Here is a 27,995-nt window from a genome sequence, read left to right as displayed (position 1 = left end):
ATTTTTATTTCATCTACACATGCACAAAATCAAAACAATAATGCACAAACAGGGAGAAAAACAACAGAGGAGGGAAAAAGTTCCTGTTTTGAAAAAGAAACAGATGGAGATGACTCATGCTCATGATACATCTACCACATTATTACTTTCCTTGCCCTATTACCATAGGTAAGAAAAGTATTGCTTTACGAAAAAAATCAAGGTACCCCAATTTCTAAATTTCTATACGTTTCAAGGTCCCCTGAGTCCGAAAAAGTGGTTTTTGGGTATTGGTCTGTGTGTATGTGTGTGTGTGTTTGTGTGTGTGTATGAGTGTATGTGTACACGATATCTACTCTCTCAGTTAACGGAATGACTTGAAATTTGGAACGTAAGGTCCTTACACTATAAGGATCCGATACGAACAATTTCGATTAAATGTAATCCAAGATGGCGGCTAAAATGGCGAAAATGTTGTCAAAAACAGGATTTTTCGCGATTTTCTCAAAAACGGCTCCAACGATTTCGATCAAATTCATACCTGAAATAGTCATTGATAAGCTCTATCAACTGCAACAAGTCCTATATTTGTAAACATTTCAGGAGCTCTGCCCCATCTATGCAAAGTTTGATTTTAGATTCTCAATTATCAGCCTTCATATACAATTTAAACAACAAATTTCAAGTGGAAACGATAGAGCATGAAAATCTCTGCAATTAATGTCCAGTAACATTTTCACCTAAAATTGAAAATAGGCTTGAAATGCGAGAAAATGTGATTATTAAATTGCAAACTGTTGGCAAGTGTTGGTTCTGTTAAATCATTCACTACGAAGAGATAGCAGACCTCGTGTGTCTCCAGCGTTATTGTCCTATCACCAGCTGTCTCATATAGTGGACTTGAGATGCGCGAGAACACTAGCGTCAGGTGATCAATTTTCATAACGGCAAGGAAAGTTGTGTGAGTGCGCCACATCTGTTTTTTTTTATTTCATCTACACATGCACAAAATCAAAACAATGATGCACGAACAGGGAGAAAAACAACAGAGGAGGGAGAAAGTTTCTGTTTTGAAAAAGAAACAGAGGGAGAAAAACAACAGAGAAGCATAAAGGAAAAAGTTTGGCTCACAATTTTCGACACTGCAGCCCTTCTAAGGATAGTTAGAGGAGTTGGCTGTTTTCAATTAGTTGACCTACTGCATCATCGAAAAGTGATTTTAATTGCTATTTTGTCATATCGAAATGTCAAGTTTATTTGAATAATGCCTCATAAGCCACCTTGCGTGAAATGGTGAAATTTTACATGAAATATAAATGAATTCGATGTTCTATAATCTCATTATTAGCACGGTTTTCTTCAATCAATAGTTGAAAAGGTATATAATCCAAAAGATGGAAAATTTAGAAGCCAAAACTTTTTAATTTCAAAGTGTGACTTCAAGAGCGTATATCTCAAAAACTATGAGAGATATTATGGATAAACGTTTTAAATAAAACTTTAGTTAAATAAGTAGGCTTTAATTTTGTATCTGATAATATTGTCCATAAGACGCATAGTTTTTAGATAGACGCGAAAAACAAAGAAATAGTAAATTAAACCACCACCACTCCCTTAACAAAGTGGGCAGGGTTGGGAACTTTTATATACTGGATGAAAAGACTAGATATTGTCAAACTACAGATTTATTAAGAATCGAGGTACTGGTTACGGTTGTTACACCATTATCAATCTCTGGTAAACTGAAACTAAATTTATTAAAGAATAGGCCTAGTAGTATCTATACTAACGGCCGAGCTCTGTTATTGGTGTAAGCCGTGATCTATCAAGGTGAACATCTGCCATTAGCCTAGACAAGCCCCTCCCCAATTAGTGGTTCATATTGTCTAGGCCAATGGCCCACTCGTAGGCCTACTTGTTCTGTTGGTACCTTTACAATCCCAAGCTTAAATAATAATAATATCGTGTGACCTGGCTGGCTCAGATCTGGTGTCAGAGTTTTCAGGTCGCAGCTGATCAATTTCAGGGCCTCTGACATGACCTAACGACTGCTTTTTAGGCAGCCGGGACCGACGGCTTAGCGTGTCCATCCGAAACACGGGAGTAGCTCGAGATAAATATCCCAAGCTTATCCATCCTATGATGTTGACGAACCTATGAATCAACCACATTGTCATAATTGAATCATTTTGGACGTATCACTTCTTGTTTAGAAAAAAAACAGTGTGTTTCATTGACAAATTCAATCTCCATCCATTTTGCGTTTTTATAAAGCTTTCTCCGCGTACCCTACTTCCAATTTTCTAGAATAAAGGACACATTTCCTGTGTTAAAATAATGAGAGCTTTATAATGTGGGTACATTCAGTATTATCTGAATACAGTGGGAAGGAATGAGAAAAGCTATAAAGTGGGATTAGTTGAAGCGCGATAATTGGGAGCCGGGCGGCTATAGGAGGGCGCCGATCCCACATCGACCGAGTTAGCCGCGCACAATTAAGTGCATCACGCGAATAAGTGGACCGACACACACAGACGCGGCAACCACGCGTGAAAATCGCACACAAATGCCGTTATTCGGCCTGGCCGACTATTTTTTGTTGTTCCGATGTCATAATATGAAAATGCACCCACAGCCCACTGTATACAGCTATATACTATCCTTGCCCACATCATAACTTGCTCTGATTTTGCACGGCAATTATGTCACTGCGCATCTTACCGGCGCAGTGTTTCCTATCTATGGCACGCACCATCTGAAACATGCGTACGGCTCGCTATTTCTGACACACATCATAGCACTCTTTTCTCGTAAAATTAACTGGAAACAAAGCGTTCTGAATTTAATGAGATGAGACTATCATCTAGACCTCGTCCTCAATTGTATGTGTATTATTGTCAGAAGCTTCATTACCAGAGAGTATAGAATGTAACAATTTTTTTCTGAGGGTGATATGCCCACATGAACTTGGGTGGACCTACAGTTTTAGGTGGGTTCTGAACCTCCGGGAAGCGATTTTACAACTCATGAATCATATTCAGAGGAGTTCACTCTAGCGGTTACCCGCTAATTCAATTTAATGAATATTACATTCCATACTCTCTGTTCACAACGCTTTTCTCTCACGAAATTCTCTAGTGACAGAACGTGTTGAGTTTGATGAGATGAAACATTCAAGAGTAGGGTCCGGTTTCACAAAAGCCAGTTTTTTTAAGATTACGTCTTGGGGACCCCAGGATGAAGTGTAAGACGAGTTAAATTTTAACCGTGATTAAATGCTACGATAAACAATCAGATAATGATAAACAATCATTTCAAGAATGTATTTTCTCTGATTGGTTCTCGTGGAATTTAATCATGATCAAAATCTAAGAAGCTTTTGTGCAACCGGGCCTTAGTCTGTAGTTAGTTCCTAAAGCAGCAAGTTTGTATGGAAAAAACTCTTTCCAAATTTTATGAAACAACAATGTACTACGTCAGGGCTCTCCAACCTACGGCCCGCGGATAGATTTTGTCCGGCCCGCCGACAGTTATTGCAATAGATTTTTTAAAATATATATATTTATACACATTTTTGACAACAACCACTGTGAGTTCAGTACTCTTCTATTACTAGCCACTCCATTTCTTAATAAGTGTAAAATTAGCTGTAAACAAGCAGCTTTTTGGATGTACCTACAAGTGTGAGCAGACATTTTCAAAAATGGAGTTTGTTAAATCCAAATACAGATCTTCCTTGTCAGATGAGCATTTGAAATCAATTTAATGATCGGAACCACAAAGGCTGATCCTAAATGTGCGGACATTTTAAGTGGAAAACAAATGCAATCTTCTCATTAAAAATAAGTATTCTCTTTTAGCTTGGCAACAAGCTAAGTTGTCTTATTACTATCAAAAAGTTATTACTATTTTATTTAACTTGCTAAATTCATGTATTGTCAAGTTTTCTTATGGCTTTTTTACTTTTTACTCTTTGACCTTTTGACTTTTTATTAAAATGAAATGAATTGGTTTGTTTCTTCCTGTGTTTTAATTAAACCTTCTTAAAACTCCTATATTATTTTAATTAAAATATAATAATTTAACACCTCCCAAATGCCCCGTCGTGTGTGTCCCCACAAGTCAAATTCCACGTACATCCTTGTTGTTGGCCCTCTAATCCTCCCAAGAATTAACAATGTGGCCCTTGGATAAAATAGGTTGAGACCCCTGTACTACGTGAAAGAATATCCCGAAATGCACATCTCAATGGATCCACATCATAGGACATAATAAAGTCAGTGAGATGTATTTTATAGTGAGACATTATAGTGAGATGATTAGTGATTCATGTATTGTAGTTCATGTAATTTGTAGTTTATGTAGAATCTTAATTACTACAATAGACAGAATCAATGTAATATTGATAAATTACATGTAGCCTATAGGTATTTATTCTATATTATACACTATTTTCTTGCCTTGACAAGAATCCAATGCTTATGAAATATGACGTAAAACACACTTTGGGGTGGATAGTATTCTTGATTATATTTATTTTCTGTTTTCTTCTCCAACACATTAAGGTGCGTACAGACTTATGCGCCACGCTTTGCTTATTATATCTGTATCTTTCTGTTTCTGTACAAATACAAATAAAATGTGCTCAACATCAGTTGATGAAAAGCGAAATACGCGTGTTCGTGGCGTATAAGGCATAAGACTGTAAGCAGTTTAAGATGTCATTTACAGAGATTCATATTGAAACTCAATTCACTTAGGTATTTTGAAATAGAATAATCCATCTGAATAAGAAACGGTCTTGGTTTGAAATGTTCTGTTTTTATTGCGGTGAATTGAGACTAGCAGCTTTTTGTTATTGATAACAATCATTCTTAATCAATTCAAACAAACGTGACTTTACATTATCTTCTAATTTCGAGTGCGCTGCAATTCAAGTTGCCTAATGTTGATAAGGTGTAAGCTTGATGTCACCGTGACTACAGTATCAGAAATCACAAAATTGTTGGGAATTGAAATCCGTTCCGTCCTTGGCATACAGTGACGCGACAGGAACACGCGTTTCCGATTCCCGAAAATTGGCATAACACACCGGAAAAGCAGCTGATTTAGTCAGTACTTCACAGGAGAATATGCGTGTGAATGAGATAGTTTGAAAGTTGTGAAACTCTCGTACAGTGTAGCCGTTATGTGAATTTTATAACTTGGCTATCACACATAATCACTATTCTAAAATTGTTTACTACAACATAGATTCCTGAATAAATGGAGGTGAATATTGTTCTCATCAAATAAATACCCAACTCGCTGTATTCCGTAAAAATTCGTGTTCAAGTTCTCTCCCAATTGAGACAATATAGTTTTTGTATGAATCATGTTGTATGATTGGTGTTAGTTTCATTTTTCCATGTGATTGTTGAATACCAGTTATTGCAAGCTGTATAACATAATATATTCTTTGATAAAATATTTATGAAAGAAGGAGACTCACGGAGGATTGGATAGTCGAGACCTTTTTCTTTGATATAAACGGTATTCTATAAATGTTTTCCTTCTCAATCTTCATCTCGTTTTTTACAGTTTTTCCTTGTAAATTTGAATAATTCAATGAACTATTTATTTATTCAATACTCCCTCCCAGCGGACAGGTTTTCCTTGCTGGATAGCCGGAAAGGAAAAATTTTGATAAACTTGATGATAGTAGGCCTATATTCAAGTTTTGAGTTATTGTATTGTTTTGTATTATTATGTATGTTTCTGATCTATTCTACTTGTGATTGATTTGAAATCTAGGTTATTTGGTTCTCTTATTAAAATTTCGATATGTGTTTTGTTGAAATGTCAATTGATTTGATTTGATATAGCTTACATGTATTCTTCAACACCGTGTGTAGTCCTATAGAAATCGATCTCATCAAGTCCTTTCCCTGTAGTAATCTGTAATTCCTTTCCCATAAACTCTCCGGATGTCACCAACAGAATTAAATTTAATTAATGAACCCCCTTATATGACTTACCAATTACTGTTTGTGAGTTGTGAGAGCTTACCTTATGCTACCTTAATTAATCGAAAAATCCAATCGCCTTATACCGCTGTACTTTGAATCTTCTGCTTCCTTCTCATAGGACGTGATGGGATTTTCTCATACAACATCACAACTTATTACGGTAATATGAATTCATGAAATCATGCTTCAGTTATTTAATCAACATCAAACTCTGTTTTCGGCTGTAACATCTCTGAAGAAACTAATTTTTTCAACTTAATATGGAAATAAGAATTTATAAAATGAAGCATCATTTTTCAGCTATTCAATCAACATTAAACTTTGTTTTCGGGTGCCACATCTTCAATTTTTATAAACTAATTTTTTTAACAAGGAGCAGCATAATAATATACTTCAAATGGATCCATATGATCTAGATAATAATAATATCGAGTGACCTGGTTGGTTCAGGACTGGTGTCAGAGTTTTCAGGTTGCAACTGATCAATTTCAGGGCAAGATGATCTAGATGAAAGACTGTCATTGGCCGGGACGAGAAATTGCTCCGCCCACTATATGTGCTATTTGTCAGCCAATAGCAGCCTTCCATTCTTATAGGCCAAACAACTACCAATCGTACGGTTCCATCTAGAATCTTCATTACGCATACTGCTGCTCCTTGTAGAAGACTTCAGTTTCTTAGAGATTCATGTTGGAGCAAAAACACAAACTAATTCCTCAAATTCCCAATAAATAAGTGGTTAGTGGTGGTTACAGTAACTGTATTACCCTTTGGGTAACTATATTACTAGTAATAGTTACCACCACTGTAGTGGTGGTTTTATTCGATACGGGTATCTTCCACAATATCAGCTCACTATTCTACTAGTACAGATTTTCTAGTCGTTTTACCCAATTATTAATTTAATTTACAAAACAGATATTCAGTTGTAATAAAAGTGTTTTTTATACGAGCTACATTTCTCAGTTACTGAAGATTATTTAAAGAATATGCTCGGAATGCCCATCCATTGAGTTTATGCCATCGATATATACTACATATATTACTCTTTTCACCATGTTATGAGCAGAAACCTTTTTGAGAGAAGCACTGGAAACATTTGTGAATTAGTCTGTATTATTGCTTCAATTCATCAATATTGTAAGAATTGTTTTTGAAGACCTCAGCCCTAATGTAGACCCACAACAAGTAATCAGGAGATGTGATGTCAGGCTACTTTGATAGCCATTCTCCATATTATGAGCAGAAACCTTTTTAGAGAAGCACTGGAAACATTTATGATTTAGTCTGTATTAGTTCAGTTCATCAATATTGTAAGGATTGTTTTTGAAGACCTCAGCCCTAATGTAGACCCACAACAAGTAATCAGGGGATGTGATGTCAGACGACTTTGGTAGCCGTAATCCCATGCTTGGGTTGAGTTCATGAAATATGCCTCAAGAAAGTCCTTTCAACTAGAGGGGTAAGCATAACGTGGGAGTATATCATTTTGGTTTAATCCTTCCATAGATTGAAAATATATGACTTCAGAAAAATTTCGTTGGGTTGCATTATTAATTCTATTGCACAGATTAGACTATCTTTTCCTAACATAACAAGGCTTCATAATTCACATTTCATGTTGATGACGATTAATTTGTGGTTATTCTCAACGTCCAGCTTCTGCAGATTGATATTGATATCGAATAATATAAACTTTAATGTAATTAAAATTTAAATAATAGAGTTGTATGCATGCTGTTACAGGAAAGGATGTCCTACCGGAATCTTAGCAGGCATGTGGACCTGGAATCCTTGCAGGAGCCGGGAAATCGGTTTAAACTACAAGAGCTGATAGGAGAGGGTACCTATGGCGAGGTTTACAGCGCCAGGGACACTGTCACAGGTCGGTTTTTCTTCCATTCAACCATTCATCTTCTTCTTCTTCTTCTTCTCTTCTTCTTCTTCTTCTTCTTCTTCTTCTTCTTCTTCTTCTCTTCTTCTTCTTCTTCTTCTTCTGACTTCCACTGTAGGAATGATTGCTTGTTCTGGTCTTCTGCAAATTAACATTTTATTTTTATAATTCTCCATTCAGGGTTCGCCCCCCCCCCTATCTGATGTAATCAAGTACTATATAGAATGCTTGTCCCTGATATTGATTGATTGATTGATTGATTGAGTACTTTATTTATGTAGATTACAATATATACTGGCTTATACACTTATATACAATAGCTTACAATACAGCAAAATTATAGATGAATTTACATAATATAGACTAGGAAAATAACTATAGAACTGTATATGATATGAAAAAGCAATTTGTAATATAATAACTATAGATAATAATCATATTGTTATGCATCTACATAAATTGGCGGAGCTTTGGACATATCAATGTCCATTCTTTGATATAGGAGAGATATAAGCCTACACAACTCAATGTCTATCAATAAATATGTAGTGTATATGCGCCATTAGCCTCGGTGTGGGGGGCGAGAATCTCTGAGCAACCCCCCCCCCCTCCACACCATGGGAAAATCCTGGATACACTATTTTACTATCATGGTATAGTGTACTGTGGGGTTGAACCTACCAAACATTCTTCGTTATCATACTTGACGTAATTATACAGAAGTTCAGAGATCGAGAGATGTGACATGCTCGTCCGCTCACATTCTTCCATGTTCGATAGGATTAAATTTCTAATTAAAATCATGACGAAACTCATTCAGTCAAAATCACTCAATGTCTGACTGATAAGTTTCAATAATTACTCGTTTGAAATAATTGCGTTGGCAAAGTGAATCGAATGTGAAATCGTTTTAGTCTGCTGGTGACCGGTTTAACAAGAAAATTATGATTTTTATGACTTTGTGAAATCTGGGCTCCTTACAAGTAGATTGTGACACCATAAAAACGTGTAATTAAAAGGTGAGTGAGCGCTTGCCAGGTATGAAATACTGTACTTGTTTTGTATGTCTTTTAAACATTTTATGATAGTGACTGTAGTATGATATACTACCTACTCGTCCTGTGTGTTTTAAAGATTCTATGATAGTGATTCTAGTTAACAGTGAAGTATCTCATCAGTCTATCTATTACCTCTCACAAATTCAAACCCTGTGTTGAAGGTGTTAAACTAGTGATAATTCAAATTCTCAGTTCTGTGAAATAGTTATTTGTGCAACTAGTGCGCAAAGTGACAGTTTGCTGCACCGAAAGAAACGTTTACGCCCGAGCCGTAGGCGAGGGCGGAATGGTTTCTTGAGTGCAGCAGAGGAACTTTGCGCACGTATTTCACATTAAGTTTTTCCTACAGTTACCATTGAATATGAAAAGTGGGTAATTATGGGTAAAATTGCCTGAAATGCATCAAATGTTATTCTGTGTAATTTTATTATTGATAAAAACCTTAATCCTAAAATCCTAAAGTCCTCGTTGTCCTTGGTTATAATATATAATGTAATAATTAGCGCGTTGTGCTTGGTTGCACGTCTGCTCACTATAGCAGCCCAGTCACTGTTACCAACTTCATTTTGATTTTGCTGCACTGTTGCTCCATATAACCTACTAAGTATTTTGCGTTGCCATGTTGCAAATCTGGAGTGCAGAAAAATTTTTCCCGCACTAGAGCGGAAAAGTGATTCTTTGCGTTCTGTAATCAGTGCAGCAATGGCCACTTTTCAATGTAACTGTAGGAAAAAGCCTTATCTTGATGCCCTTATGAATACCGTATGTACCCTTCATATCAACCTTCTGGACCCACTTGATGATGCCTCTTGATAACTATTGGTTAGTAGTTGATAACTATTACTTAACTAAAATATTAATAACTAATAGTGCGGTAATTAAGTTCATAAGTATTCTAATTTCAAAAAATGGACTCTCATGTCCAGTATATACATATAATATAATATAGGCAATATTAGACCTATAAGTGACATATCTTATAGAATTGTTCTGTAAAAACTAAAAAATGGATTCCCATGTCCAATATATACATATTATTGGACCAATAAGTGACTCATCTTATAGAATTGTGCTGTGATTTAGCTGAAAAACATTTGTTGATTTAATCCAATCTATGTATAATTTGTTCAATACTCGATTTAGTGATGTTATCTAGAATTAAATTTTCGGGTAATAGATTAATCAATTTATTCATTTCATAGGGGAACTGTATACGGCATACTATTGTGTCTACTATAAACCCAGCTCACCATCCTGTATTCTCTATCAATGTAAAACTAGGAACTAGGAATGTGTGTTCCTATACTACAGGACTAGGTACTAAGATGCTAAGTTACTAGGTATGTTTCATGTAACAGACATAAGTTTCTATTCAAGTTTTTGTTCAATGATTTCATAATTAAAATATCAGACTGCTAACTGTGTTTAGTATTAGATTAAGAACCATAACAAGTATGGATATCACTATACAATATCATATTGAAATTCATCAGACGAACTTTCAAATCTCTCTGATAACTATTTTCCATAACTATTTTTTGCTTGGAACTTTCTTGTTTCTCCGGCTAACGACTTATGATAATATCATCCAGCCGGCAACGATTCTCGCCTTGGCTATTGACCGGTCTTCATTTCAGAAGAAACAGTTGCCTTATCTCAGTGCCGTTAAACAGATGGGCACGACCAGGAGTGTGAGAGACATCATAGGTTGGTAAAGAGAAGGCGCATGTGACCCATCGTATTTAAATTTGCCGTTTTCCGTGACTCGTCTCCCCGGCCGACACCCACGTTGGGCTGATAGCCGCTTAATTTCCTATTCTATTGCAATTTCAAAGTCGTGATTTCTTGGCGAATGGCAATCTCCAGCAGGTGATGTGAAAGTAAAGAAAGAACGCAGAACTCACCGCATTTTCTATAGTGTTTGTCGGCGCATATACACACATACCGGTGTTTCTTTTGAAATACTCCTTTACAGTGAACCTATTCGTTGTATTTTGTGTGTGTAGTGGATATGATATTCAAATGAATTATCGCAGTCTGTCATGAATCTGTAGTTATAATGAAACATTTATAACTTGAGTCATCTCCCAACAAGATCCTATTGAAATTTTCATTTTCCAAATATGAATTAAGTTGTCAATATTATCTACAATAAGACCGGTTGCAGACGAACGACTATCGCATGTGGGATGTGGGAGCGATTATTTTCCTTCTGTGGTACCACAAACGCAGCGCATACGGAATGCATTGGCAGGCATGGCAGTGGCACTGATACTTCCATATGACGTTGTGCGCTGTGGCAGCGATTATTTTTCTTGCGATTGTCGTACCACTGGTTTTTTGAGCACTACGCTTCTCCTATTTTCTGCACCACAATCGCAGTCGCTGTGACTTTGAAAACATCTGTTGAAAACACTGGAGTATGATATAAACATCTGAAAACTGTTGCACTAATGCGCGTTTCCTCGAATGTAGTGTGAAAGTCTCTCTGCGTTAGTCGTATTGTTCTGTGATATGTCGGTCCCACATCCCACATACGATAGTGGTTCGTCTGCAACCGGCCTAAGAATTCAGATTTTTACCTTTAACTTGCCTGGTTTTGCATGCCTTCCAACTTAATTATCGGTTCTAAGGTGAGGTCCACGTTATAATGGAAGTGTTTGATTAACAATGGTATTGCTATCCTTGTCTATCATTCAACAAAGCGGATAGCGCTATCTCTTTCTCGCTTTGCTCTGCTGCCAGATCGTTTTTTAAAAATGTAGAATTAATAATCAATAAACAAAATATTTTATCTTAATTGTGAAAATTCATTATGAAATTATTGGAAAATATAATTTCATGCTTAATAAAATATGATTGATTATTTTGAAGAAGAATGTACAGTTAATATTACATCAATAAACCTGTATCAGCAACGTTGTTCTACTATCGTTCTCCTCTGCCATTATAACGTGGTCCTGACTATTGTTTTAGCACTTATGCTGAGACTATGGCAAATATTAAACTGTCATAATAGTGAAGGTCCCTTTCAATTCCATTGGTCCAAACAAAAATATTGTCCCATAGACTGCTGCATCATGACCACTATAATGACTATCTTTGATTAGAATTGTTCCGTCATCCAAATTGGCGTCTGTGTGACTCTTTATTTGTGAACAGCCAATGAAAGTGCAGGGGCGTTTACTATGAAGGTGTTACTCGCTTGTGATTGGTCGAAGAGTTGGAGTTGTTTGAGAGTTGGAGGAGGGATTTGTTTGACGTAGTACCGTATTTGTTCGATAGAATGCAGCAGTCTATGAGAAAGTATTTTTGTCTTTTTACTTCAGGTCTACTTTTGATATAAATAGAAATATAAATCTCAGCACCCTTTCAATTAATTTGTCACAACATTTTCAATCACTTGAAAATAGCATTAATGTCCGAAGCATGTTGTGACAAAATAATTTAAAAGTTTAATTTATGACAATATTTTTGTTTGGACTAATTAAATTGAAAGGGCTTTTACTTTAAAGGTGTAGGTCGCTTGTGATTGCTTGAAGAACTGTTTGATATTGGACATACAGTAGAACTTCAATTATCCGAATTAATGGGGACCGGGACCCATTCGGATAATCAAGTATTTGGATAATCAGAGTTTTTTTTTTTTAAATGCCATTGGAGAGAAAAAAGCTACGTTTTGATATTGCACTATTTTTTATTGAATTAAATGAAAGAAACATGATATTTTCACATGTTTTGAATATAAATAAAATGTACTTATGTACAAGGGAAGCACAATAGTGAGCGAACGCGCAAACACTGGCATTGCAGGGGGAAGAATTATAGCGCACATAGGACTTTTTTGGACAAATTTTGTGCAAAGTGATTCGGCTAATCGGCGATTCGGATAGTCAGAGTTCGGATATCTGGAGTTCTACTGTAGTTCCTTTTTTGCCAGTAGATTGCAGTGAATTATTGAAATATTGAATATTTTGAATTACCTTATTAAAATAAAGTAATAATTATATAGTGAGGTCCACGTTATAATGGCAGTGGTAAAAGATAGAAGAACAGTGTTGTGGATTCTCTGTTGATTAGAACTTGAAAATGGCATAAGTGCTGAGAAAGCAGTAAAGTTTATGAAAAAAAGTTTAGAAAGGGCACGCCTCCTTATAATAGTTGAACTATTAACACAATTAATTAACTATACTTCTGTACTACATTACTGTAATATTTCTATACAATACTAGTGTATAAATAAAAATATAAATCTGAGTACCCTTTTTAAAATTATTTAGTCTCGACATATTTCGGCTTTTAATGCCATTATCAAGTCGTGATTAAATTATTTTAAAAAGGGTACTCAGATTTATATTTTTAAGCATTGCAAGCGGAACATGGATAGACTCTTCCAAGAATTGTCCCATATAATTACAGAGAGTTGGAAACTCAAGAGCATTTTATGTTGCGCTGTCCCATGTACAGATGCTGTTGAATTCAATTTTCAGGTGAATTTTACCAAAATATAGTTGATAATGAGGACAGGTTGATGGTACTGTTGTCAAATCTGTCTGTCAGAAGAGAAGATAGAATTTTCTTTACATTGTGAAGTCTTTAGAGATAAGATAAATGATATGTAATTCAATCTGTGATATTTTTCTTCTATGTGATATAAGATTAAGGCTAATAATTGGTGTCCACTACTAAACTATTGCCACAAATCCTATTCAATTCGTGATTGTTTTGTTCCAGCTCTATTAACTATTCATACATGGTACTTGTTTTCAAATTGTTTCCTTGTTCATTCTATATTCAAAAATGTAGTTATTGTTGATGTGAAATTGTAACATGCACAAGAATATCTTATATGAGCTCAACTCTATTTGTATGGTTTTCATGAACAAATAAATTGATTGATTGACTAAATAATTTCTAAAAGGTAACTCAGTTTTATATTTTTATTTATATTCAAAAGTAGCCCTGAAGAAAAAAGACAGTACTACTGTACTATATTATTTGATAGTAATATATCTTATTGTATTTGGGTTCATCAGTCTGTACTCGAATTGGTAAACTCTTATTTGTACAATGATATCATTAGAAGTAGGCCTGGACATAGAAGTGTTACAGCAGTGGCCTTGCTTGCATCATCGGTTTGAGTGCACGAGAGGCTACTTGCAGTCAGAATGTAACATTCTATACTCTCTGCTTGCAATGCCCGTAACGCAATCTCCTCTCCAGCCCGCCTACCCATTCCTTTTTGGCGTCTTATCTCGACACTGGTCCGAACTCCATTTGCCGGATAAGGAATGTCGTCTCCCGGCCTCCCAGTGCCACTGGTGGCCGGAAGATGTCGTAATGCAGTCATCCGTGTCTTGGAGGAGGTCTCAAGAGTCGAGAGCCGCATCTCAGCATCGCAGTAGTAACGGATTCGGATTCTGGAACAGATTTCGTGGCGCAAATCTGCGGTTCCACTTGGAGTGCGTCAGGCGTCAAAGTCACATCTCTGGCGTCAAGCGTCAAATCTCTTGACAAAAGTGATGAAGAATCATAACCTCTTTTGGAATAATTCTCAATCAAAATTCGTGAATAGAATATTAAGGGCTATAAGCCTGTTTTTCCATTTCCAATAGTTTTATAATAATGTTTTGAAAAATAAAAAATGTAAAAATGTTATCATTGTTGAATAAATAAATAAAATTCGACGGCATGATAATGCTGACAAGGCTCCATGCAACGAAGCGACACCCGCATCTTTCTATTTCCATCTCGATTTTATTTAATTGATGCCTCTTCTCTATAAGGTGATGATGCTTGACAACTCGCGTTGAAATATTTTGTTGTCTGGAAAAATCTAAAACTGGAAACTGAGGCAGAGATGAGGGATTTGAGTCACAGTAATTATTATATATTAGATTACTTTGTTCATGTAGGTTACATTATACTGTAACTGTATATATGCTAAATAAAACTATTGTTTATAATTGAGAATACTGTATAGATTCAACGAATTTTTTCAAAATATGAGCTGGATTATTATTCAACTAAATTGAAATAAGCAGGAGTACCTCCCCCCCCCCGCCAAGTACATGGACGCCACAAAGCCGAAACCTCCTGTGGGCACCCCTAAGATAGATTCATGATTTAAGATTCAACAGTATGTTTCATGATAATAATGTAGGCGTAGTAGATATAGGCTCAATACTGTGTGACATCTCCAAAAACGACAGAGTTTTCACTTTAAACGTCCGATTTGGAAAATAATATAGAAAATGAGTGAGTGAAAGAACAAGAGATTGATTGATTGATTATATTATTTGCTCTTATTAGGACGGAGTTAGGACTCCAGGTCCTCTCTGCCACACAACACTTTACAAAATAAAAAAATACATAAGATTACAAATTTAAATTCAAATTCAAATTCTTTATTATTCCAAAATGCACAGTTACAAAAAATATGACACTTGAAAATTGGTTACTGGAATACCTCTACAAGACTATACGTCTGTGTGTAGGGGTGAGTTCTCGGTAGCCAATTGTTATCAATATAATGAAAGGAATATGAAAACACAAGTCTGGAACAACACAGTCTGATTGATTGTAGAGAACAGAACAGCGACATAAACTATAAATTAAAGAAAAAAAACGGGACTTCTCAGATCCATATGGGAGAAAATGGGAAAATAAATCATTATAACTAGACTTATAACTTAACTAAAGTAAGACATATTTTAAAAAAGGAAAAGAGACCAGCGGACTCACAGGACTCATCTTTATGAGAGCGATTTTCCTTGTAAAATTTTTAAAAATATAAAAGGAGTAGGATAGCAAAAATTGACCAAACTGAGCTAAAGAAAAAAATGAAGAAAAAATAAAGGATAGGTTTTAGTGCATATAAACAGAATGAAGCAGGCTTTCAGACATTTCCCACCCCAGGCAGTAGAGCCACCTCTCGACCTTACGCTTGTAAACAGCAATACTGCATTCGAAGTCTCTCATCTCTGCAGGCAGATTACGATATACCATCTGAGCCAGGTAGAATGGTGTTTTCAGCTCCACTCCGTGAACCACCCGCTGCGTCGCAAATCCATAATTCAATCTATACCGAGTAGGATAGGTATGGAGAATTTCTGGCAAAATATTATGACTATTGTTCTTAGGTAAATTAATAGAGATTTTATATACAATGCCTTATGTTTAAAACAGGAAATTCTGAAATAGTTGTATAGTTGGGTATCGGTATTGTTTGTTCAGGGCTGTTTTAATTATTTGTCTTTGCGACACCGCAAGCGGCTCCAGGAGAGAAGGTGACAGTCCTCCCCAGATGAGAATACCGTACTGTATGATAGACTGAACGAAAGCATAATAGACAGTCTTACAATGTTGCAAGCTCAGTACCTGGCTCAGTTGATTGAAAGCATACAGCAATCTTCGGAGCCTCTGCTTTATAAACTGTATGTGTGGACTCCAATTTAAGTTGTAATCAATTACTATGCCCAGATACTTGTATTGGTTTACTCTTTCTAAGATTTCACAGTTGCACACGGTAGAAGTTGGGTCTCCACATGAGTGAAGTTTCATGACTCTGGGGCCTGGATCTTGCTGACCACGGTTACAATAGGCATGTACTTGGACTTACTCGTATTTATGGTCAAACAGTTATGGTCGAACCAGCTTTTTATCATAGCTAGGTCGGTTGTTGCATTTTTGAACGCCTCATCCCACTGCCTACCTGTAGAAACCACCGCTGTGTCATCAGCAAATAAAAAAAGTTTACTGCTGATGTTCAGCAGCGGTAGGTTATTGACATAGATCAAAAAGAGTAGAGGCCCTAGAGTACTTCCCTGAACAACTCCGTAATCAACCTTTTCCAGGCCACTCATATTATCATTAATTTGGACATATTGAAACCTGTCCTGTAGATAACTCTTGAACCACTGTAAGGAGGTCTGTTTGAGTCCAATCATTTCCAGTTTTATCATGAGTTTCTCCCTATCAACAGAATCAAAGGCTTTTGCCAAATCAAGGTAAGTAATTATCAATTTATTTTTTATTTTAATATTTTCAGTAATATGTTTAGATAGGTCAAAAAACGCGTCTGAACAATTTTTTGATTTTTGGAAACCATATTGTGATGTTGATAAAATATTATTCTCGGTCAAATATTGTATTAATTGGTTTTTCACACATCTTTCTAGTTAATTATTAGAAATAAATAAAATTATTAATCACTAATTCAAATTAATACTAATTATAATTAAAATGAATTATTATTATTATAGAGAGAGAGATGTTGAGTGAAAAATTCCAATAGAGTGGAGGAAAGAGCCGAAAAAATGGATGAAAAATTTAACAAAATTCTTCAATCGTTTGTGGGTAATCAAATAACTCAACGAATTTCAAATTGATCAATAGTTGTTGCATTTTGAACCTAAACATTTGAGAGAAGCGGAAGCAGTTAAAGAACCACTCCATTGTTCTCAATCAAATAATGGACCTCCGTTTGATTTACATCTTGCTTAACAAACCCTCAATTTCAAGTTGTAAGGCCTTTTGTTGTGTTCTGCTGTTTGATTAAATAATTGGTCTACAAATTGAATTGGTTTTCAAGTTTGAGTTCGTCTTTTTCCTTCTATCAATACACTATTATGTTCTCCGTTGTTGATTACATAGTGAATGATGATAGCGTTAGTCGTAACCACAGAAAACGGTACTATACAAATAAACTAAATAAATACAAATAAAAATAGTTATGTCGAAACTCAACTTATCTCATCTAATACGCTTTCTTATAATACAAATTAGATATTGGATGCGATAAACTGTTAAATGAATATTTGTTATAAAGAGAATTTATTGGTCCTTTGCTCCATTAAATCTTACCTCATTTGTTAAGAGAGATATAATAGAGATCAAGTTGAAGCAAGTAAAATTTTGACAACCTAATTGAGGAAGTGCAAAGAAAATTGCATCGATTTTGTTTCATTGTACAGTAATAAACTAGTACCCTTTATTAGTTTTGTAATTTGTCTTTTTATCGTGTTCCCACCTTGTCACCATTGAAACCATTAATTCATTCATAACTCACTCCATAATTTCTACAATTTGGTAATGCAAATCAATCTTCAATCTCTATAATAGTTTTCTTCATTTATAATGAAAATTGAAGAGTTCTGGGGCGCCCCATATTACATAGCGCCCTATGCGACAACATACTTTGGCTTGGGTACCCCTTTAGATCGGCCCTAGTACGAGATTCCTTATTCAGCTAGATAAGGTCATAGATACATGCCTTGATGCAAGATACAAGATACAAGCCTTGATACGGATGATACCAGTTACAAATCTTGATACAAGATACAAGCCTTGATACAAGATACAAGCTTTGATACAAGATACATGCCTTGATACAAGATACAGGCCTTGATACAAGATACAAGCCTTGATACAGGCTATAAGCTTTGATACAAGATTCAAGCCTTGATACAAGATACACGCCTTATTGTCTGTGATACAGTACAATAATATTATAATAATGAATGAAGCAATAAAGACATGTGTGACCACAGATAACCTTAGACAATATAGGAAGGATTAAATAGTTTGTGGCTACAGAATTCATGATTTCTTGTTTCAAGTGTTTGGTCAGAAAATTAGACAAAATTTCATAAAGTGGAGGAAACATAACCCATTTTCTGGACTATTTTAATGAGTCAATTCGGGAGAGGAACAGTTTTGGACTGTGCCTGTTGATCCTCCACCAAGTTATTTTTTAAATAATAATAATTGTTATCATTGAATCAATAAAAGAATAAAAAGAATGTACTTCAACATCAGCGTTCATGACCAATATAGTATTTGTTGGTCCTTCTGGTATTGTCATTATAATTTGTATTTGCAGCCCAGCTGTAGCAGCAGGAGATGAGAATGCGTGTCATGGGAACGAGATCACAAACAGAACGCAGCGAAGGAACGAATCGACTGGAAGCCGCCTGTCTTCTCTTTTTAGCTGACTTGAAATCAACTGTTTGTTTATATCATGACGTATCATGCCCGCTACATACCACTGCTGTATTTTCTCTATGTTCTTTTGCAATCCATACCGGCAGATTCGACACCCATAGCAAATCGCACTAACAATTCTCATGAGACGAATCGAAAACCGTGTTTTTACCTCAAAAAACTTCGGATCATCTGCCATCAGAGTTCAAATTCCTGCGCTGCTGGAGAATACAGGAATGTGGGTAGAAAGTACTGTAATAATCCTGCTATGAACATGATTAGGATGTATACAAGCATAGTGTTTATATATAAAAAAAAGATTCCAGAGATTCAAGCCCCTTCTTGTCTGTGATGATACATACATAATATGAAGAGGATCGGAATATATAAAAAAATTTATCTTATACATATTTGTATCTTACCTATTATTATTGATCTCTAAATCAGCTTTGAATAGCAATCTTAGCTCTAATTGTTCTGAAATAGTTTGTTCGCTGAAAAAAAACGTGAGTACAGTTTTCCTGGACAGTACATGGAAGCACCACAATCTTAGTACAGAGAATAAGAAGTGTTTTTTTAAACCTGCACTGTCTAAATTTAGAATGAACAATTCAAATGAAAACGTCACTAATGTATTCGAATTATCTTGAGATAATTGTGATACCTATTTGAAAAATTACCACAGTATTACATTGTTTAAAATCCTCACTTTCTGTTACTTACTTACTGCTTCCGATGTTCTCACCACGGTCCTAGGATCGGGGAATTGTCCTGTTTTCTGTCATATCCTAATCAGAATCATCGGTTGGAATTGTTCCATTCTACCAAATGGCGTCTGTTTGACTCCTTATTAGTGAACGTCCAATGGGAATGGAGGAGCGTTTACTACGAAGGTGTTACTCGCTTGCGATTGGTCAAAGAGTTGGAGGAGTGATCAGTTTGACGTAGTACCATATTATTTGTTCGATAGAATGCAGCAGGCTATGGGACAAAATTTTTGTTAGGACTAATGGAATTGAAGGGGCTTTTTTTACTATGAAAGTGTTAGTGGCTTATGATTGCTTGAAGAGCTTTTTGATATTTGGCATGTTTCTTCTTTGCCAGTATGATTGCAGAAGCTTATTGAAAGACTTTATATTATAAATTACCTTATTGAAATATAGTAATTACTGATAATAATAGTCTCTAGACTTTAGAGATAACTGAAGTCGATTGTCCCACAGTTTTGAAGTATCTTCAAGAATTAATAAACGAATCATGTTCAAGTGCTCAAATATGATCCTATTTTTTTGCGTATTCAAGATGTCCTAATTACCCACAAGTGTGTATTTAGGTACCGTATAGGGATTCTGTAAATCTGGAGGTATAGGAGATATTTCAATTGAATAAACGAATAATGTGAAGTATAAAATATACAGATATACATAGGGTGATTATAAAAGGACTTTACAATTGTGTCCTATACTTATGCTGTTCTCCAACAGTTATTAAAGACAATGTACCTGGTAGTAACCGAAATAAAGCTGGATTAAAATTTTGATTCAGAACCAATTTTCAGCAACTCTGAACTAGTTTCATCCACAGATTACCTTATCGACCCAACTGAGTGGTTGCAATAATAAATTGGGTTAGTGACCCATTTCAAAAATTTGTGGGCTGGTGTGAAGTTGGCCCGCACCAATTGTAACTACCAAATATAGTATTTAGAAGCCCAAACAAACTTAAAATTTGTCAAAAAAAAAACTTGAACCAACGATTTATAAGAATTCAACCAAAAACTTTAGGATGTTATCATGCCAGCCAACTTCACTAACGTTTTTGACCTTGTCTAGGAGTAATAAAAGTGGTATTGACAATATCAAAGTCTTATTCTTTCAATTATGGAGAAATACCACAACATCTGATACCATACAATCAATTATTGTCTAGGAGTATTTCAAATCTTTTTTTGATGTGTGTATTACCGTTTCTGTAAATCTAGAAAAAGTAACCTCGACACCAATTTTTGAAGCTAGACGCTTCATAGCTCTGATAATTGTGAATTGTAATTTTCCTCGGTACGGCAAAGAAAATGAATATCTAATAACTCTTAAATTGGAGAGAAGACAATCTTGAGAAGCAATTAGTGGAAAACAAACAAATCAAAGAAAATTGACTGCAGCATTGCGAATTGCGAAACAATGGAATAGCTATTTAGCACTGACAATAATGGAGAAAGTATCGTTCCTAGTTGGTTGTGATAATAGTAAGCTACTGTTGATGAGAGATTCTGCGATTGCTGAAACTAATCTTCGATCTTTTAGATCTGATAGAGAAGAAATCTGACCTGTTTGTGTGTTATATGGATCACTGGATCCAAGCCAGAGAGTGTAGAAGATAGAATCTTCATACCTTTCTCGAAGCTCGAGTCTCCAATAATATAAGTAAAATGAAATAGTAGTATAAATAAAAATTAGAAATCTAAGTACCATTTTAAAATTATTGTTCAATCACAATGTAATAGTAGTAATACATGGTAAACAACACAGAGAATAGAGATAGTAATACTTTATTAAAAATGTTTGTAAAATCATAAGAAAGCTGATTGTGCTGAATTTCTCATTGAATGAATATTAAAGAGGTAATTACATGCCAAGTCTTGGATCTTCAAGATTGAAAAGAAGATGATGAATATATTATTTAATTTTATTTGAGATTAAAATAAGGAAGTAATATGAGAGATTTCAAACTCCACAGCCATTAAGATAGGTTTTCTAAACCTAAAACTCATCATGCACCTTTTTTGGCTGAAGAGAGCTTTGGCTTTGAAATACAGGAAAGTAATATCGATGTGGAACTCGTTCAGGATGGAAGGAGAAGTAAAGTACAGTATTTCGATGCAGATGTGATGGTTTATTAGCAAGAATTTTCTTTTGTTGTAGACTGTAGAGCTTTCATTATATTGCTCAGGTTGAGGAATTGTTCAATTCAGTTCTTTATTTTCAAGCAGTGTTTGATTAGCAATAATGGTGTTGCTATCCTTGTTTATCATTCAACATAGCGGATAGTGCTATCTCTTTCTCGTTTTGCTCTGTTGCCAGATCGTCTTTTAACAATGTAGAATTATTAATTAACAAAATATTTCATCTTCATTATGAAATTATTGAAAAATATAATTTCTTGCTCAATAAAATATAATTGATTATTTTAAACGTGAATGAACAGTTAATATTATTACATCAATAAACCTGTCCATTGACAAGACAGAGGATTGGCATCGTTGATTTCCTATGTTTCTCCACTGCCATTATAACTTGGACCTCACTATAGCAATCGTATAATAGTCTTCAATATGCTATTATACTTCACTAGCCGTCAGGCTCGCTTCGCTCGCCATATCCGTCTAGCCAGGGGGCTCCGCCCCCTGGACCCCCGACTGGATCGTCCAGGAATGAGATCAGCAGGCTCGCTTCGCTCGCCTGCATTTTTCATTTGGGCATTTTTATCATACCGGTATGTTAGGACAATCCAGTCGGGGGTTCAGACTAAACGGCTGGCTAAACGGATATGGCGAGCGAAGCGAGCCTGACTGCTAGTAATATAATATTCCCAGGATTGAAGTAGCAGCGCCCAATCAATTTTTCCGCGATAAATGCATTTAAATCTTCAACTTGGTGCCAACCTAACAAAGTCAACTCAACTTAATGCCAACCTGACAAAATTATTAATTTAGTTGCCAGTTAACAACAGTTTCGAAGAGGTACTCTATCTAGATTATAGTTCTATAGTAACATATGATATGGAAATTTCAATTATAATTAAGAGATTGGGAGAAGAAGAATATACATGCTAAAAGACGAACTTTAAACCCTTAAAAACAACCCTTAGAGTTAAAATATTGCCAAAAGATTTCTTAGTGCGCCTCTAAAGGGCCAACTGAACATACCTACCAAATTTGAACGTTTTTGGTCCGGTAGATTTTTAGTTATGCGAGTGAGTGAGTGAGTGAGTCAGTCAGTCAGTCAGTGAGTGAGTGCCATTTCGCTTTTATATATAATAGATTATACTCTACTTTAGTCTTGAATGACTTGCAGTATCATAAAAACCCATTCATACACGTCTGTCCGATTTGATATTGCTTGTTGAGAACGAAGTACAAGTACTTTCGCTTCACTTTTATTCTCACATTGTGAATGTGCGGGAGAAAGTAATATTTTTCCTGTAGGCTCATCATTGGGAAACTACATTGTTGGGGCAGTCATTGTTCCGGCATTGTTCAAGAAGCTTTGTTTTGTTTGTTGAGTACTTGACAGATGCGCAGCGACAAGAAAACGTTTTTATGAGTGCGCTCTTCCTGATTTCAAAACGGACGTTCTCCTCGAAAAACATGAGGAATCATAGATGTGGGGAACATTTCTCATAGACCTCCAATGTTGTGCTTGATCATATAGGATAGGTTTACTATGGTGAGGTCCACGTATTAATGGCAGTGGAGAAACATAGGAAAAACGTTGCCGATCCTTTGTCTTGTCAATGCCTTCTATGGATTGTAGCTGATACAGGTTTATTGATGTAATATTAACGGTTCATTCTCGTTTAAAATAATCAATTAAATTTTAATAAACAAGAAATTCTCAATAATTTCATAATTAATTTTTATAATTAAGATGAAATATTTTGTTTATTAATTTATTATTAATCGTACATTTTTAGAAGACGATCTGGCAACAGAGCAAAGCGAGAAAGAGATAGCGCTATTCGCTTTGCTGAATGATAGACAAGGATAGCAATACCATTGCCAATCAAATACTCTACTGTCATTATAACGTGGACCTCACTATAGTTCATGACTATTTGAAAATTTTTCATCATGAGTATCGTCTATTGGTCTCAATCATCAAGCAGTTTTACTTTCCTTGCCCTATTACCATCGGTAAGGAAAGTATTGCTTTCCAAAAAAAATTAAGGTCCCCAATTTCTAAATTTCTATACGTTTCAAGGTCCCCGGAGTCCAAAAAAGTGGTTTTTGGGTATTGGTCTGTATGTGTGCGTGTGTGTGTATGAGTGTATGTGCGTCTGTGTACACGATATCTCATCTCCCAATTAACGGAATGACTTGAAATTTGGAACTTGATGTACTTACGCTATAAGTATTCGACACGAACAATTTCGATCAAATGCGATTCAAGATGGCGGCTAAAATGGAGAAAATGTTGTCAAAAACAGGGTTTTTTGCGATTTCCTCGAAAATGGCTCCAACGATTTTGATTAAATTTATACCTAAAATAGTCATTGATAAGCTCTATCAACTGCCACTAGTCCCATATCTGTGAAAATTCCTGGAGCTTCATCCCATCTATGCAAAGTTTGATTTTAGACTCCCAATTATCAGGCTCCAGATGCAATTTAAACGAAAAATTTCGAGTGCTAAAGATTGAGCATGAAAATCTCTACAATTAATGTTTAGTAACATTTCCACCTAAAATTGAAAATAAGCTCGAAATTCGAGAAAATGTGATTATCCAATAATTGCAAACTGTTGGCAACTGTTGATTCTATTAAATGATTCACTATGAAGAGATAGCAGACCTCGTATGTCTCCAGCGTTATTGTCCTGTCACCAGCTGGCTCAGATCTTTGTTTATTAGTAGACTTTAGTTGCGCGTGAACACTAGCGTCAGGTGTTCAATTTTCATAATGGCAAGGAAAGTTGTGTGAGTGCGCCACACCAGATTTTTCCGTATAGGTCTTCTCTAGTTCATAACTATTACAAAATCCACGAGTTATCAACTTTTGTTAAGATAAATTTTTGTCGATTCAGTCAAGTTAATAACTCGTGTTATTAACTCCGGTGTTAATGCAGCTTAAGCGTCTCACTTTGATCTCAATTCTAATAAATGTCACCAAATAGGAACACAATCTCCAATTATTTACTATTTATCAACTGTAAATAAATCAAAATCACCAATAGAGATTATGTTATTCACGATTATTATTTTAGTTTTTGTTGACAGGTGAACGTGTTGCAATCAAAATACTGGAAAATGTATCGGAAAATATCGAGGAAATTGAGGAGGAGTATCTTGTACTTCGAGACCTCAGTCTCCACCCCAACATCCCGGCTTTCCAGGGTCTTTTTCTCAGAAGAGGAGTACTTCCGGAGGAAGATCAGCTATGGTTCACCATGGAGGTCAGTTTCAATACTATTTAGGCCCAGTTCCTAGGACACTTATTCAAAACTAAATGGTCCATAAAACCTGTAGATTTGATTAATGTTACATAAATTTGGGAGAGGAATAGTACAAGGTATCCTCAGTTTTTCTCTCCCGATCTGTGTTTTTTTTTGTAAAAATAAGATAAATGTTGTAAATTTTGTAATAATAAGTGGTGTCCTAGTGCCTCAGCTTACCTGAATTCATGATTAATAAAATTGGAAATTTCCTACTCATCATACAAACTCTTGAATGTTAAGTGACACATAACCTAGCTAGATTTGGACTGTTGTATAAATTAGAATTGGAACCGTTTTGGGCTTATAAGCCTGTCGTACTTTTCTGTAAGTTGTGTAATTCTGAATGATTAAATGAATAAAATAAACTCTTCGTGAGGTTGAGTGACTCCTTATGTCTCCTAAAATCTTTTAACAACAGATCAACTTTGTTCTCTCCAAAACTCTCTCACCAATTTTCCTCCTTTCACATAACGACTTTCCTTGGGCTCTTCCCAAAGCCTACCAGGATAATCAGTGCCGCCTACATGCCTGTTTGACAGAAACAGTTCCAAGTAGTTTATTTAAATGCTGATGAATAATTATAATACACAGATAAAACTCAAGAGATTGCTAATAATAAATTCAATCCTAATTATGATACCAAACAAGTCTTGCTGTGGTCAGGAAAACTCCACACGGTCGTGCCGGAACTGTTCAGCTGCTGGGATTAATAATGATTTTCAGCTTTCCTAATCTAATTTAGATCTTGTACTCCTTTCCTTAGCTGGGTGTCTAGTGGTTGATGTCTGAATAAATGTTCTAAGTTATAGGCTACTATATAATATATACTGCTTTAGTTTATATAACCCCAAATGTTTGGTACCATACCAATCACAATGAGTTTATAATCAAGACAACAACCTTAAGCTTGTGAGCTTGTGAGCTAGGAGAATATAATATACGAGATTGATATTTTTAGAATCTATGTTCAAAATTTGAAGATCTAAATCATTCTCGTTTTTCCGGTATGCAGTCCACAAGTTGACATGTTTTGATGCGAACAAACGAACAAACACAACCCTACTCTCTCTTATTATAGAGATGAGCCTATCCGAAGTTTCATAAAACGTAGCCACCTGACTTGGACAATAACATGCATAATGTAAGGTTTTGTTTTCCAAGATCCATTAATAATTACATTAATTAAAATCTAATTCCACTGATTCAAAATCAAGACACAATGACTTGGATGTACATAAAAATTAAAAATCGATGTAGGTTCCCTTAAACATTGATTAATTTATTTTTATATAACATGTTACATACTTTCAAGTCATTTCTATGTGTTGAAATGACTTGAAAATTAATTATAATGTTTATGTATATTGTTATAACCTACGATTACGTGTCATATCAGCTATTAGCTATTATCTCATCAAATTTGAAAATTGATAATTTCGAAAACATTATCGTGATTGGAATTATGATTTATTTTTAATCTTTCAATTACAGTTATGCACTGGTGGATCGGTCACAGACCTCGTCCAGGGGTTGAAGAAGAGAGGGGAGAATCTGACTGAAGACCAAATAGCGTTTATTATTAGAGAAACGGTTGAGGTATGTATAACATTAACCTCTCACTTTTTTCTAACATTATGAAGGTCGTAGTTTTGTGTAGGCTTACTTATTGTGATGAGATAGGAAGAATGATGGTTGAGGAAGATATAAGTTATAGGTACCACAGTTTTTGGTGGACCTATAATTTCAAATTATTTATTGATAATTATTTATTTATATCAAAATTCTATTCTTCGAATAGGGGTTCAGCCTTGCATACTAAAATATGTACTACAGTTTCAAGTAGACGACCTACTACAGTATTTCAAATTACTGAATTATTGATATTATATAAATAATACATTCTGTGTGTATAGCTTCTGCTACTCTCCAAATTTTATTCTTCAAAATAAACTTTTAGCCTTGCATACTAATCACGTTAAGAATGAATCATCTTCATAATCACACTCAATTAAACAATTACCACGCATTGCTTGGCTTTGGTCTTGTGAGTCCAATAATAATTATGCTATCAGCCCAATGTGTCTGAACAGACTACAGAATAATATTAGTGCTTTGAAATATCTTATTGATTCTAAAACTGGAGTATCAAATTATTTGAATAAGTTATAGCTCTGTCTCCCACCAATTGCAATGTTTTCGTTTAAGCTTTGTGTAGTAATAACAAAGTTGAAATTAATCCAAAACACTTTTGAATGTTGAACTGGTACTGAAATTGAAAGCCATTATCATATTAGATTACATGCTACAAGATATCACAGAAGATATTACAGAATTATAATAATATTTACTAACTTTATGATGATACACAGCCACAATAATTATTTATTAATAATTATTGATTCATATAATAAGCTATGATTTAAAACAAAGTAAGTCAACTCTAAGATTTTTAACTATATTATGCATTTGTTAAATCAAATTTAAAATACTGATTTTCAACTTTTTCAATTTTTTAATTATCATCCCTTCTATTCTATTATTGTTGAACAAGTTTATTGCTGTATTTCATTCCAACATTCCATCTTTTTTCAATATACCATGATACCATTGACTTACCCACGAACTCCCATACCGTATTGCCTTATCTTATCTATTTGAAATCAGTTTGATACACTTCTTTAATTCTTCAATAGATTTTCATTAGATTTTCGCATCTCTACGGATTTCGCAGATTAAACACCTTGTGAGATCGGATTCCCCGAAATAATTGTCCTCCTTCAATGTTTTCTTGAATGGAATGAGTGATTATAAACAAGACACTACGGTAACGATGTTTATTGAAATTAAAGTCGATACTCGAA

General features: G+C 35.0%; 1 protein-coding gene across 3 annotated transcripts in view; it reads left to right on the top strand.

The window, feature by feature from the left end:
* Positions 1–7,733: 7,733 nt before the first annotated feature.
* The window catches only part of LOC111053284 (myosin-IIIa), a 78,981-nt gene continuing 58,719 nt past the window's right edge, over positions 7,734–27,995 (top strand). For 2 of the 3 annotated variants that reach the window (XM_039421946.1, XM_039421947.1), the window contains exons 1-3: positions 7,738–7,872; positions 24,917–25,092; positions 26,626–26,730. In XM_039421946.1, coding sequence (XP_039277880.1) covers positions 7,740–7,872; positions 24,917–25,092; positions 26,626–26,730 — 414 coding nt within the window. In that variant the 5' untranslated portion in view covers positions 7,738–7,739. Of the gene's footprint in view, positions 7,873–24,916; positions 25,093–26,625; positions 26,731–27,995 lie in introns of all 3 variants that reach the window. The other variant, XM_039421948.1, reaches the window with a different exon arrangement.

The sequence above is a fragment of the Nilaparvata lugens genome, chromosome 2 (assembly GCF_014356525.2).
Source record: "Nilaparvata lugens isolate BPH chromosome 2, ASM1435652v1, whole genome shotgun sequence".
NCBI lineage: Eukaryota > Metazoa > Arthropoda > Insecta > Hemiptera > Delphacidae > Nilaparvata > Nilaparvata lugens.
Note: the sequence above shows the minus strand (reverse complement) of the source record. Positions and strands in the feature narration are given on the sequence as shown.